A 15,095-nucleotide genomic window follows, 5' to 3' on the forward strand; every position below is an offset into this window, starting at 1 on the left:
CTGTGTTCTGAAACAATCAGGTCCTAACCCAAATGAGATCAGTGTGACACAAAGCCCCGGTGAGGGGCGGGGGTGGGCAAGAGGCTTCATCTGAGCCAGCTGGGGCAGCTGTCAACCTGGAAGCAGCCAAGTCTGCCTGCAGGGGTTACACCAGTGCTTCCTGGGTCCTGACAGAGAAATGATACACATGTATTTTTCCTTTCAATGGTTTCTAAAGCAGATGTCCTGAGAGGAGGAACGAACTCTAATCCCTTCTCTACCAGCTAACTGCACCCCAATTGAGAAATGTAACGACTAAATTCCTTCTCATATATTGTCTCACTACAACATAGTATGTGACTGCTTCTATTCCAAGTTTGGAATGACCCATAAATAAGGCAGTTTTCTTTGTCGAATGGACTCTTCTAAAGGCCACAATGCTTTACTTAAGGTGATTTATTTGCTAATAATTCATTTTAATTTTTTAAAAAGTCATACCGATGAAACCACATGGAGAAGACATTTTAGAAGACTGGATTACACGCAAAAGGCCCATAACTGTAACATTCAAATAAAGACAAAAACACACACATCCACAGACAATGAAGAGAAAATCTCTAATAATTTATTGACCTTCAGTTTCACATTGTGAAAAAAAAGTAACAGTTTTACAAAACCTCAAAAAAAATGTAGTAGTAGCAAACGATTACATACAAACACGAACATCTTACTAACTTATACAGAATAGTGTATGTGAACGACATATTCAATAGCCAAGAGAGGGATATTATGCAGCCCTAATCACTCTTATTCAGACAGGTGTCAAGTCCAGAGAAAAGGGGCGACACAATTATACCAGAACTGGAAGGCTGTCCTTTGTTATCCGTTTCTACAGCAACCGCCTCACAAAATACGAAGAACCTTCTCTGTCTTATGCTAGGGTTTTTGTGTGTACTGTGCTGTGAATTGTATTTGCTTCAAAGTGTGGGACGTTTCACAGGGTGAGAATGGTCAAGTAGCCAGCCCAAATGCCTACAGCAATTCAAAGAGCAGGAGTCCAGAAAGTTCCCTGCAGGCTGGGGGCCCACCCTTTTGGCGGCTCCCTCTGGCTCACACACAGTAATTAATAAAGGATTGAAGGACAGGCCACAACTTTCAAACGGCTGCAGAAAATTTTTCCTGCTTTCAGAAGCTGAGAGGTGACACAAACATCTCCAGACAGATTTGCATCATAAGCTACTCTCGACTACAAGATAACAACACAGACTATGCTGCCAGGGTACAATCAGACATTTGCACTGCTCAGAACACATCTAGGAAGGAGGGACCATTCATTAGGAAAGCACTGGTGCTTTTATTCCAATGGCTCATTTATTTTGTTTTGGTCCAACTACAGCCTCCTTTATTCACATCACGGACTAACACATAAAATTAGTCTAAAATACTAAGGGGGAGAGAAATGTTAAGGATTTATCTGTCATTCGACAATGCAAACACACAGGTAAAAAAGCTTATTATCAAGTCTTAAACCCTATTTTCTACATAGACCAAAGCAGTTGCAAACTCTACTCTTCCCCTAACACCTGAGGAAGTACCTAACACTAATCCTACCACAGGACACTGCTAGGGTAAACAAGTACTCCAAAGAGCAAAGAATGTATTCACAACTGATTCCCAACAGGACCGGAAAATCTCTGTTTACAATTCTTTGGTATTTTGTGACCAAATCTATCACTTTTATCTACCAAAGAGTTTTTTTCACCATCTAACTAGGTTTCAGCATTAAAGTGTTCACTGTCACAGCATAAATGTTTTCCTGATCTTCTAACCCCTGCTAAGTCTTAGAACAGCCAGAACAAGGAACTAAATCCAACTCAAGCAAATATGATCAGTGTATTATTAATTTGTGTCTGAGATACTTTGTGTGATGTTTTTCCCCATTCACTGTGATTATGGCAAAGCATTCACATAAGGGTAATAAATAAATAAATAAAACTTGGGACAATGTCTTTACCTATGCCCTATATACAGAATGATTCCATAGACTTTTCCAGGGTTTCAGGATACTAAAACAAATAAAAGATTTTTTTTTTAAAAAAAAGCTGTCAAGCAATTTGGTCCTTTCCAAACCTCAGTCACTGAGACTGAAGTTCTGTAAATCAGAGGGGAAGAAGGGCCAAGAAGAATATTCCTCTCCCATCACATCATCCATCAGTGTGACTTTATCCCTTGAAACCCTATTAAAAGGTGGAGAGTACACAAAAAGTGACCTCCACTGTTTTCTCTGCCTTTGGGATACAATTTAACTTTCTTGTCTTATAATCCTTTCTTATTTTGCACTTCAAAAATCCTACCCCCCACCCTCCATTAGTACTCCAAATTCTAACCCCAACATTTTCATTTTTGTGCAGCAAAGCCCATCTCAACAACCACAAAATGTGCAAAACAGACAATCATTCACGCACGTCCATACAAGTGAAGCCAACGATAAGCATTGTTTCAGCATGCAGGCATCCAACAATAAATAGCTAAATCTAGAACACATTTCTTAACAGCCAAGGGAAAGTTTAAAGTCACTTATAAATAGAAGAAAAGAACGTCTTCTAAACAGGCAACTAACAATGTCCCCGTCGTTCAAGTGTTTCTGGGGGGCGGGGGTAGAACCCCTTTGTGATTAGAGTCCAGTGGTCCTCATCTCCAGCTAGTCCAGTCAGCTTTTCTCCTGAATCTCCAACAGCAGCTGGTGTCTCGGAGGCTTCACGTCTCCCCAGAGAGGTGACAACCATTTCAAATTTTACACATAAATGGCAGAGCCCATGGAAATCAAATGCTGAATGTGGTACAGCAGGGAAAAGGTCCAGCTTTTCTCTCCCTTTGAGGGGCTGATTAATGTTGACATTAATCCACAATTACAAGACAAGGACTAGATCACAGGTTCATTCATTCATATTTAAACCATGTGCTAACTTGCACTGAAAAACCCCACCCCCACCCCTTTTTCCTTCATGTCCAGTTAGAGCATTAACAAGGTGCAGAGAATGGTACTCGAGTCTTGTAGCAATGTCTCCTTTCTTATTTCTTTCTCTTCATTAAACTTGGTCTCTCCAAAGTAGAAATTTCACATTATCTCACCAAGTGGAGTGAGCTGAAAACAGAAAGAAAACACAAAATAAAAACAGCATGAAGGATTTATGTGATACCATGGTTTAAAGCTGCTTGTTAATAACCACAAAAGAAAAAATACAATACAAATAAATCAAGACAAAGCTGGGAAGTATTGCTTCTAAAGGTCTTAATTACAAATTCAGTGGGAACTGAAGATCCTGAAGTGCCTGCCTTACACTTGCACATGTGGGCGTGGATGCATCATGTAAATGGCAGGCTGACAAGAACAATGGTGTCAAGGACCTCACTTCTTTCCAAACCATACTTAGGTTCAAATTCAAACCTATGTGGGTTGATGCTATTATGAGCTGCTGTCTTCTGTTTCTGACATGCATACAGCTTCTAGTTAAACAGTCACTGTCAAGCAATGGCTGAAGGGGATGGGGGGAGGTCAAAAAGAGATTCCTGGGTAAACCCTCTTAGATTCATTTACCATAAAGGACTCTTGATTAAATCCATCCACCAGACAGAAGACAGACACGGTAGTTCTCTTCTTTACATGCATCTCCACTATTGTCAAGAATCAGTCTCATTTCCTTTCACGTGAGGACATAGGAGGCCTCCATAGCCCAAGGATAGAGTTTACCCTACCTCTTCAGTCTCTTCAGAGAACTAACCATAGCTGGTACCATGGTGTGCACTGGATAGAATCCACAATATCAAGTGTCAATATAAACTCTTGACTCTTGCAACCACAAAGCATACCCCTTCCTCACACTACTCAGCCTGCCCCTTGATTCCTGATTTCACGCAGGGCTATTACAATATTCATCCTATCTGCTCAGAAAGCACACATGCAGCCCTGCTTAGATATCTGCTTTCCTACTGCTCCAACTTGAAGTACAAAGGGAATTCTTAGAGGGGCAGCGCATTAATTGCACTGCATTCTTCCTTTGCTTTTGTGTGTTCAGAAGCCTGATTCATTCCCTAGTTGTTTCTTTTGGCTGTTTCCTAACAGTGATTCAAGCCTTGAAGGCATTCCTTAGACTCTGGATGTCATTCCCTAACCCCTCCTCCTATAACCTGTATATCCACATTAGGGCTGAAAGTATGTATCTTGTAATAATAGGAAATTTCTAGGCATTGCACACTTTCACAGAAGAGGTGTAGGTGGGAGGGGGGGGGAACAAAGCAAAGGGTTTAGGCCATAGGGTACCAAGAAAACAAGATAATCAAAGTAATTTCCTTTTTGTCCCTCCCACCCACTGGCAGATCAGCAGGAGACAATTAAAATCTCCTCAGTGGATGAGCTTTCAGACTTGGAAGGTTTTTATTGACCTTGGATTAATGCACTTAGCACCTTACATTTGATGAGCAGAAGAATGAAGGCTTCCGCAGTTTAGAGCTGATGCCTATTGGGCATTTCTCTAAGTTACTCCATCCAGCTTTACTGTTTTAGCACTATCTTGTGTGTCATGAGAAATTTAAGTCAATATTCTCCCAGTGGGAAATAGAAATACTGGCTTTGAGCAGACACTTAAAATCGCCATGTAAAAGCAGTGGACCTGGTCCTATTGAATCCAAGATTGTATGTGCTGCCTTTCACTGGTGGCACCAAGGCTGAAGAGAATATAACCCAGCACTTTATTTGCTCTGTTTCCCAGGAACAGGAAGTGTGTTATTAGGTTGAAATCACAGGACAGGGGTGAATTCAAGTGTTTGCCAACATCCTCTGGGCTGAAAGAGGAGAAACCAAAAGATGAAATATAAAGATGACAGATAATGATCAAAGAAACCTTATTTTCCCACCACATACAAAGCTAACTCCAGTACTAGCACTGATTGCAAGATCTAAGAGAAAAAAACTGAGTATTAAACACTTAATTAATATATATGCCAGGCTCTGGACTAGATATTTTTAACGTAGTCCTTATTTAACAATACACCCAAGTCTGAGTTGGGAGAGATTTCAGGGGGAATTACAGTTTAAATTAGTCTTTGGACAGAAAAAGAGCCGTAAGTCTAGAAAGAGCTAGAACTTTAAACTAGGACCAGAAGACACTTGCAATTTTCTCTCTTCTTCCTACTGTCAATTTTCATAGCTTGCTGCAAGGGCCAGCAAGTCTACCAATGACCATTTTTTTTTTATGTTCTGACACCATCACTAGCAGTTTTTTGGTCTTTTTTTTTTTTTTTTTTACAACTCTTCTGTGCAAATAGAGCCAGTTCTGGGCTAACGCCTAATTTAGTGTGCCGCTAATTGGTGCTTTTGCCTAGGAGATTCTTTAAACCTGCCTGAGAGTTGAGTCATACATTCATATCTCAAATGAAATAACCATGTTCAGAGCATTTGTTTACTCAGGATTACTTAGATGCCAGCAGGGCTGCAAAAACCAGTTTGGTGTGGGATGCTGTCAGCCCAGTTGCTCCCCAGAGGTTTCTGACCAATCCTACTCTTTTGCAGGAGATTCATTCCAAGGACACATTGCATTACTATGTAAAGACTGCTAGCTGGAAGAGGCTATGAGAGGTAATTGAAGATTAGGGGTGGAAGTGGGGAGTTACTGACCTATGAAAGTGAGGTAAATTTTAATGATGTTTGTAAAGGGGCTCTCAGAGAGAAAGGCAAAGACAAAAGGAACTGTCTCTTTGTTTAGCTTATAACTAAGCCTAGATTTTCCCCTTTTCCTTTTGAAGTGCCCTTCAAAGGTGTGAAACATCCTAGGCAAAACAGAGTCAAACATTCCAAGTAATGAGTTTGTTTTCACTGTAGTTTCTCCAACAGTTATTTTCTTCTCTTACCAAAACAAATCAACAAACTCTGGGCTACTAAGACAGGTTTAGGGCAATTCCTGGGGACATTCTGGAGACCACTCAACAGCAGCAAAGCAGCCACAAGTACTCAGTGGTGTCGCCCTATGAATTATTGCAGTCTGGAGTATAATATAGTCTTGTGTGTACAAGACAACCATTATGCATTCAGATATATGACACAGAACACAGCTGTCCTTAGTCTTAACAACAGGGTCAGTCTGACTGATTAACACGGAAAGGAGGTTGTCCGGGCTCTTGTAATGTAGGTGTAGGTGTCAACTTTTAGAATGACAGATCCAGACTCCTACCCCACCCTTCAAAGTTAAAAAATGCCCCTTAGGGGGCTCTACTTTGAGGGGAAATTTTTAAATGAGCTAGTAAGTAATTCTGGAGGGAATAAACTTGAACAAATGTAGTTTTCAGTCCAGAGTTTAAGAAAGTGAAACTGACAACCCTGTACTGCCAGGTGAATAGCAAACATGAAGTTCAAGTTTATTAAGTGCAGGCAGTTCAATGGGAGGCCCCGGTGCCTTGCTTTGAGATGACACTGCTGGCCTTGGATTTCCTCATTTCATTGCTAAGTCCTATGACACTGGCCATCAACACAGTGAGGCACGTAGTAATATGCCTCCAGGATGTTTAAAGAATTCAGATGGGATGGTCTTCAGGAAACTCACATCTCTGCTCCAGGCACAGAGTGAGTCCTCGAAAAACACTTGCTAACATGAAGAGGTCTGTGGTTCTCAACTTGTATGTATGGGAATATAATGGAAAAACTTTCCAAAAGTAAGTAATGATGCTTGGGCCCCACCCCAAACCAAATGGAACAAGGTCTGGGCAGTTTTTGAAAAGCTCTTAGAGACAGACATCCAGAGGCTGAGGGATGGCTAGAAACCACGGGCTTCTGTCACGGGGTGGGTGTAACTGTGGCTAGCACAAGTGGTTAAGTTCTGGGGGTATAAAATCTTTATTTCTATAGTACTTCTGTATAGGTTCTATAATATAGATCATGCCTTCTTCCCCATTACTCCAAATGAGACAACCTGCGCAGTCAAATGCATACTTACTTGTCCAGCTAAGCTTTCTTACCTCATGCTTACATGCTTTAGGATGCACTCCATCCGCCTAAGAGGGCAGATGCTTCCAGGTGCTGACGAAGGCAGTGGGAATCAGCGAGTAGGGGACTGTGGTGATGCTGTTCCACACGTCTAGGGTTGGGTCGTAACAGTCCAAAGTCTTGCACCGCTGAATGCCGAAGTATCCTCCAACCACGTAGAGCTTGTTTCCGGAGGCCACAGCATGGCAGCTCATGCGCTTTGCCGTCACATCTCCCACTTTGGTCCACTGGTAAGTCTCACTATTAAACTTATACGCAGAGCATGCGGAGAACTCTGTGTCTCCTCCCATGATAAAAATCTGGTTCCCCAGCACAGCTGCTGCTGTGTACCGCCAGGGCTGGGGACAGGTGGCTGGCACCGTCCACCGGTTTTCACACTGATCGTAACACTGAACCTTGGGGAGCTTGTCATGGCTGACACTGGTGCCTCCGAAAGCAAACAACTTGAGCTTGGCACTCACGACGGCGGCATTGCTGACTCCTTCTCGGAGCGGGGCGACCATGGTCCATTTGTTAGTCGTGGGGTCGTAATGTTCTACTTGCTTTAGAGAGACGGAAGGCGAGGCTGGGAGGCAGCCAGTTGCGGCTGTGTGGCCTCCGACCACATATAAGCAGTGCTTCAGTTCCGCAGAGCCATGGCCAAACCTGGCCACCAGCATGGGGGCTGCCTTGGACCACTCTTCATGCAGGGTGTCATACACCCAGACATCTTTTGAGACTCCATTTTCAGACCCGCGCCCTCCAGTAATGTACACCTTGCAGCCAATTGCACATGCGCTGAACTCTTTTCTGGGGCTGGGAATGTCAGCCTTGGGAATGATTTCTTTAGCCTTCTGGTCTACCAGATACAGCTTGTCACACATGAAAGTCTGTCCTCCCAAGAGGAAGAGGGCATGGCCAGTTTTCCGAGGCCGAGCGCAAAGGCTGGTCACCACGCCGTCATTCTGCAGGATTTTCAGTTTGCACCGGATGGCCTCTTCCACGATCTCCTTACTCTTCCTCTGCTTGGTAATGAGCTCCTCCATGGCCACATTCTCCATGAGATAGATGGCCGGCAGCAGCGCCAGCCTCACGGTCTGCAGCAGTTCTGGGAGGTAACAGTAACGCTTCTTCAGGTCGTAACTGATCCAGTTAATTGCAGACTCATACACCAACCTTTCATCTTCCGTCTCCAGCTCTTCACTGGACAGGAGCTGCACGACCATGTCTTGGGGCAGCTGGAGGAAATCTTCATTCTTCCGGATGGTTTGAAAGTTGCTGAGACACATTCTCCAGGAGAGTTCATACAGCTTGGTGCACTGGTGTGCATCAGACAGCAGCAGCATGCCCAGGCAGTTGGTAGGATGTAAGTTCTTCTCCAGGAATTCTGCACACGCATCTCGGATGTCTTGAAACTCCAACATGTCACCAGCTTCCAGGAGCGACTCTGCATTTTCTTCATTGATGATGACACGGGAGGAGTATGCGTAATCAAGGAGCAGCTCTAAGACCTCTGGGTGGATGGAATTGTCGAAGTTGACTTCACTATCCTGGCTCTCCTTCAGGCCACCACTGAACATGGCCTCAAAGTAGCGGCTGCACGCAGCCAGCACTGCTCGGTGACAAGGAAAGGTCCTATTTCCAGCATGGAGAAGGACATCGGTGAAGAGCCGCTGCTGGCGTAAAAGGTTCAAGTGAGTGAGGACACTGTCAGCGTAGGAAGACTTATGAAACAGATAGATGTTAATGGAGCCGCTGCTGGCCCTGGACTTGCGGTTCTCATGCACACTGACTGACATCTTGTTTTCCTTCCTAAAACAGAATAAAAGAAGCCCATTGAACAGGAGGTTCCCAAGGGACCCCAGCTAGCTGTAGGGGAAAAAAAATGCAGCAACAATCATTTTCCAAAAAGAAAATAGAACACTTGGTTGTGAGCTCTGTTGCCTACTGTTCTGAAGAAATACATTCTATTCAACTTAAAACAGCCATTATTATTATTATTAGAAGGAAAGATATTCCTTCTAATAATACTGCTGAGCTCTGTGAACTATGTGAACTATACACTTGTTAATAGTATTAATAATAATAAATCACTGCTCACACAAGCAGGTTCATCTAGGAAAACCCGATCACCAACTTTCAGGACATTGAAGTCTTTGAGAATGTAAGTCAGCAAAAGCCAAAGGCAGCGGGTCTCATTCTCCCAGCTCCCTGTTCCTGTCCAGTCCAGTTGATTCACTATGGGCCACTTAAAATGCCTAGCCTCTTGTTCTCATAATGCCATGACAGGCACCAGTTTTAATGCCCTATGCAACATAAAGCCATGTGTAAAACAAACACCTACTAATTAATTCCATTAAGAATTCTTTTGGTAAGATCTAAACTCTGCATCTATAACAAATACCCAGTTTCTGCACTGGTCAGCTCATTCATTACATACGAACAGACTATCTCTACCCAGACAGTTCTGTCAAGACAGAGTTGGGAATGCACCCCAATTTAACATTCTCCTCTATTGATCAACAAGCTTCAGTGAAAGCACAGAATAGATTCTAACCACACTCACCACCCACCTTTCAGCCTCTGGACAGCTTCCAAAATGAGGATTTGGCACATAAAAGAATATTTTGGGTGGTATACTTGTGCTATTTTTCTGTTCTTGGAAAAGCAGTCCAAAGAACAAAGGAAGACACACACACACACACACACACACACACACACCCCCCTTGTCTTTTGGATCAAATAGTATATCACCCAGGCTATCCTTGTGTGCCCACAAATAATACTGGTATGTGCATAATAGGATTTCAAAATGCAAACACTGCTTTGTTCAAATTAAAACTCACTTATGTTGTGTTGTATGTGTGTGCACATGCACATACATATTTGTGAGGGTTGCCAGTCATTCTTAGTTTAAGATACTATAGGATTTATTTGATTAAAATACCTTTTTCTTAGGTACCTACAGTTAAATGGCATCAGAATCTAATGACATCTTTTGGCCTTTTGCCATAGAAAACTATAGGATAAAGATACGAGAAATGCTTCAAAAACTAAACCCCTCCTCCCTTTTACTTCAAAGGAAAAAAGCACTTAAGAACCTGCTGGTCTGGAGATTCCAGAGGAAGTTGTTTATCTCCAGAAGGAGAGAGATCTGGTTGGTTACAGTATCTATTCCTAACACAGAACAGCCAGTCCCTAAACTGCAGCTGAAACTGTTTTTTTTTTTTCCTTCAACCATTTCAGGTATTTATTTTAAAATCATACTCCAAGGATGGTTACAAAATGCAAATGACTGATCGGACTCACAGGTGAGAAGAGTCAACTACAACTATTCCTGACCAGCTGCTTGAGATGGCACAGAAAACAATAAAGTCAAGTATCTAAATGTGACACACTCAAGACTGCCAACCATTAAGTGATGTAACTTGTTTTCCTTCTGCTTTTTGGAATGTTACTTTTGTTAGCAGTAAACAAGGCTTAGAGAGCAACAAAGTAATCACAAAAGTTCTACTGCTCCAATGTTGGAAAGATTTGATAAATAAAGCACCCAGAAATCCCAGTGACTTGGGATAGGAAAATGGTGAGGGGCTCAGCCTCACCCCCACCTCAAGCTTAGCCTCTACCTTCTGTCCATCTTCACCAATGCCCAAAGCTCTAAAGAATACCCCCATAGGAGCCTCTGGTTTCTGAGGTGTTCAGACCTGTCCTAGCATCCTTGGTGCTCCAGCCAGGATGCCATTAGAATGAGTGCATTCAACAGGAAGTGTTATGCAGAAGATGTTAAGCCTACACCTCAAGATTGTCTAAATGCCTTCTGTCAGGGAAAGGGGGAAAGCAGCCCTGACTGAAGCCTGGGCTACTTACAACCAGGCACTTAACGTCTAAGTGCCTGTGGGCTAAGCCCCAAACCTGCTGGACCCAGCCAGGCACGTGTCACAGAACATGAGATCCCGGGTGGCATAAAACAACATTCATCACCAGCTCTGTACAGTTAACAAAACAGTTTGTCTAGAAGACCTTAAGATACAGAGTGTGCATCTCTTTGCACCCGGTGTACAGGCTGTTATTTAAAGCCTATCCCACCATCTTGGATATCACTCAACTGAAAGAGCATGTGTGTCTCCATCAAAACCTAACATTCTTGCAGTAATGCATGTTTGAAATACAAAGCATCCTCGAAGACCCCTGGGAAACAAATTGCTTTCTGGTTTGGAATTATGCAAGCATCACACTGGGCATTTAGACAGTCGCTCAACACACTTTCAAAATGAAATAAACCATTCTTCCCAGCTTTTTTAAGCCCCCAGAGACATAATATTTACATGCCAAGGAAGTGGCCAAGAAAAATGCACACGTATACTTAACCTGCATCTACAAAGAAGACACAGAAAAGGGCTGCTATTACTGAGAACATCAAAAGGGCTTCCTTCTAGTTAGTCGTGCACTCATGACTCCCTAAGTACACCTCAAGCCTCTCCGTGCTAAATTTAAGACTGACCTCAAGCCTAGCAAGGGAGAAGCTGGACAGATGTTCGCAGGCTTTTATATTATGAATAACCACGGAATAACATAATGAGGATCTTGTTAACAAAAGTAGCTCTTAAAAATTTTTTTGTCACCTTTTGGTCCTCTGTAAAACAAATGCCACGCTACCCAACACGGTGCCCACGTCTGAGAGGGCGACACCAAATTGTCTGTGAAACAACCTAAGTGCTTCCTCTCCTCCCCGCCCATCAATTCCGAACGCTTTGAAATAAATGTGGCACTACAGGTAAAGGCTGGGAAGAAACTAGTTTTAGAGAAACCGTTTTTTCATTCATTTCCCACAGACGGGGGCCGGCACTGGGGGTGGGGACGGTATCTGTGCGTAGTCCTTTCTGTCCCTGAACCCGCGTGGGCTCAATGTGGGCCAAAGATCCCGCGCTCCGGGCCCTGGAGACAGCGGGGGGCCGGGTTGGTGGCAGCTCCCGGCAGCCCCGGGCTTGCCCGGGCGTTACTCGGTAGAGGGGTAGCAGTTGGCCCAGCCAGCGGCTTACAAGAAGAGTCTCCCCTCCTGACCCCCCAATCCTAGCCCCTCGCCAGCTACGTCCGGACCCGGGGTGACGGGGCGCACGCTCAACACACACCAACCTCTGGATCAGCCCCCGCCCCCCAACCCGCGGCGCCCGCAACAGGTCCTGGACCGAGGGAGCAACTTACAGCAGTGCCGACTGGTCTGGGCGCACGGTCAGCGGGAGCTGGGCGCGAGTCGGGCCCGGGCAGGCGGCTGGAGACGCAGCCGGGACGTCTCAATCCTCGGAGGCGGCGGCGACTAGCCGGGCGACCGGAGCGCGAGCCGGAAGCCTAGCCGGGGAGAGGGGCTGCGCCTGGGGCGCTGGCTAGCGGGGTCGGCTACCTCGGGACTCCACGCCCGGCACCTGGGTGCCCTGGAGCGGCGGAGCGTCTAGCGAAGCGCACCACCGGAGGGGAGAGGGTGCCCGCGGCCGCGCCGCGGCGGACGAAGGCGGGCAGAGCCGGCGGGGGAGGGAGCTGGGAAGCGCCGAGAGCTCGGGCGGCCGCCTGGCGTCTGCACCGAGTCTCCGCAGCGCCGCCGCCGCGCCGCCGACTCCGTAGCAGCCGGAGCAGACTGCGCCCCGCCGCCCAGCGCCCGACTATAAGCGGCGCGCCGGGGAGGGGAGGGGCTCGTCCGGGAGGGGAGGGGCTCGGGGAGAGGGGGGCGCGTTGGTTAAGGGACTGACACGGGGGGAGGGGCAAGGTGGGGGGCGGGAGGGGCTGACACTGGGGAGGGGGAGGGGAAGCGTTCTAACCCGGCCCGGGGGAGGGGAAGGAAGGGGGAAAGCGGAGGAGGGGGGAGGGGAGAGGAGCAGGGAAGTGTGTTATCAGGGGAGTGAATGTGGAGAGGAAACGGGGTGGGGGGTTGCTGGGAGACAAAGCGGGCGCCCGACCTCAGCCCCCAGCAGCTGCAACCCTGGAGATCGGCGCGGACGGGAAGTTTCCCGGGGCTGGCAGCCTAGTTCGGGGAAGCCGGGGTCTTCGGGGACCTCCCCCCTCAGGGAAGTCCAGCCCTGGGCTGTGCGCCCCCGTGGCGCCAGAACCCACGATGCCCGGCCTAAGAGGGGGTACAGCCTCGCTGGGGTGTGCGGCGAGCGCCCGGGGCGCGCGGGGCGGGACCCAGCCGGGGCCGGGGCGCGATCTGGACACGCGGGACACCGCGGGTCGCGCTGGTCGGCACGGAGGGCTTCTCGCTCCGCGGCAGCGTGCACACAGACTCGGGCCCCGGGGCCTTTCGTCATTGTCTTCCGTCCCCGCCTCCGGCGGGTGCGGTACCCGTGGCCGGACTCTGCCCCACGCGGGGCCGAAACGGCGGCCACCCGGGAGCTGCCCTGCCCGCGCGCGCCACGTGCTTCGCAGCCAATCCCGGCCTCCGCTGGATTCAAAGCGAACTCCGGAACGGAGCGGTCACGCCGCCTCCCCTCCCCGCGAGGAAGGCGCCCTGGCCCCCGACACCAGATCCTTCCTGGCTTTTATGGCTCGGTGGTGCTGGGAGGTCGATGAAGAAATAGCCCAGGACACACACGTTTAGTGTCCACCGTGCCAGACAGAAAGGAAGAGGCCATTAGGAAAGGCAATTTGACCTGATGATCGCTACCTTTTTTTTTTTTTTAACCTTTGTCCTCCGTAAGGGCTCGTCCTTCCACTGAAAGCTGAACCGCCTGCTTGGTTCCAATTTGGGATAGTTTAAATTTGGGATAGTTTAAAAATGACGTGTAAAGATAATTGGTCCAGGTTAAGGCTACCTGGAAGACAGGAATTGTCGGACTTAGGGTCAGGCACCTACTTGGAAGTTGCGGTGTGATCTGGGTTCAAACTGCACCACCACCGCGCTTCATCCACTAATTTACGTTAAAATATTGGGTGCAGAAATGATGGGAACTATGTGGAGGCGCTGTGTGGGGCTTCCTGAGACCACGGGTGGCTTCAAAGGAGACATTGTGGGTTCTTTATTCTAGTTCTTCACCCTCCTAACATCTCCGCTGTTCACGCCGAGAAATTTCCTCCTTGCAAACAAAGAAAGACACTGCCCTCTGAAGTCCTTTGTTAGCATTAACTCCTCCGGCTCACTAAGAGCCTAAATCTGTTTCCTATTTTCATGTTTAGTGCAGTCTTGGCTGGAAACTGCTGCAGAAAGCCAGAGAAGCCGGATTCGTTCTAGCTAGGATCCTGGTGCCCCGGCCTGGGGTCGGTGAGCTTAAGAGAAAAACTCTGAAGCCAGAATCACCCAGTCCCCAAGGGCACCGGATAAAACCATGGATGGGACCGGTGGGGACACCAGAGCCAGATGCTGAAATCCCCCAGGTGGTAATGTGCAGCTATTGCACATAAGCCTTCTAAAAACATGTTCCTAAGGCCTGTGACAAGGTGTGTGGAGAAGCCCGTGCACCTTCTTGACACCTGGATTCTCTGTGCAGGCTAGTTTCCAAGGCCAAATGTGAATTCTTCCAGTTACTTAACCAGATCTACCTAGAACTTTCCCAGATGCTACTGCCTAAGAATGGCCAGGTGAGCTGGTTATTTTTGCCATATGAAGCCACCACACAGGTAATCTGCTTCTGTTGCATCTATTCTCTGGAAACTTCAGTGCCCAATACGAAGGCAGTAACATTTGCTTCTCCTTGGGGGAGAGGGGAGCTTTGCTAAGCAGATAGGCCAGAGGAATGAAGTCTCCAGCCATTGTGATGCCATCTATGGCATTTTACCTAATGTTGCCACTTTCTATTCCAGCCTCAAAAATCTTAAAATATATTCTGCAACCATATAACACTTGCTTCATCTGCCTTAGGGAGATAAGCAACAACAAGGGTAAAGAAATTCATTGATACAGGTTATAGAAACAGGAAACCATTTTCCTGATGACAGACACAGGAGCTGAACTTCATCTTTTTTTTTTTTTTTGAAAGTACATACAGTGCTGATGATCTACAAAATCCATTGATTTGTATGAAAAGTTTTCTGGCTGTTGGATGTAGTTCATGCATGTCTCCCAGCTGAAAGTGATTTGCAAGTTAATATGTTTCTCAGCCTGACAACTCAAGCCTCA

At 46.6% G+C, this 15,095-nt stretch overlaps 1 protein-coding gene across 1 annotated transcript; it reads right to left on the reverse strand.

Moving 5' to 3' along the window:
- Positions 1-582: 582 nt before the first annotated feature.
- On the reverse strand, positions 583-12,619 carry Enc1 (ectodermal-neural cortex 1). Its single transcript, XM_090331826.1, has 3 exons — positions 12,197-12,619; positions 6,988-8,806; positions 583-3,124 (listed from the first exon to the last, which is right to left on the reverse strand). Exon 2 carries the CDS (start codon positions 8,791-8,793, stop codon positions 7,024-7,026), a length of 1,770 nt encoding a protein of 589 aa, XP_090187952.1. The 5' UTR covers positions 8,794-8,806; positions 12,197-12,619; the 3' UTR covers positions 583-3,124; positions 6,988-7,023.
- Between the last annotated feature and the right edge of the window lie 2,476 nt (positions 12,620-15,095).

Source organism: Megascapheus bottae, chromosome 4, assembly GCF_031878675.1.
Source record: "Megascapheus bottae isolate mThoBot1 chromosome 4, mThoBot2.hap1, whole genome shotgun sequence".
Lineage (NCBI taxonomy): Eukaryota > Metazoa > Chordata > Mammalia > Rodentia > Geomyidae > Megascapheus > Megascapheus bottae.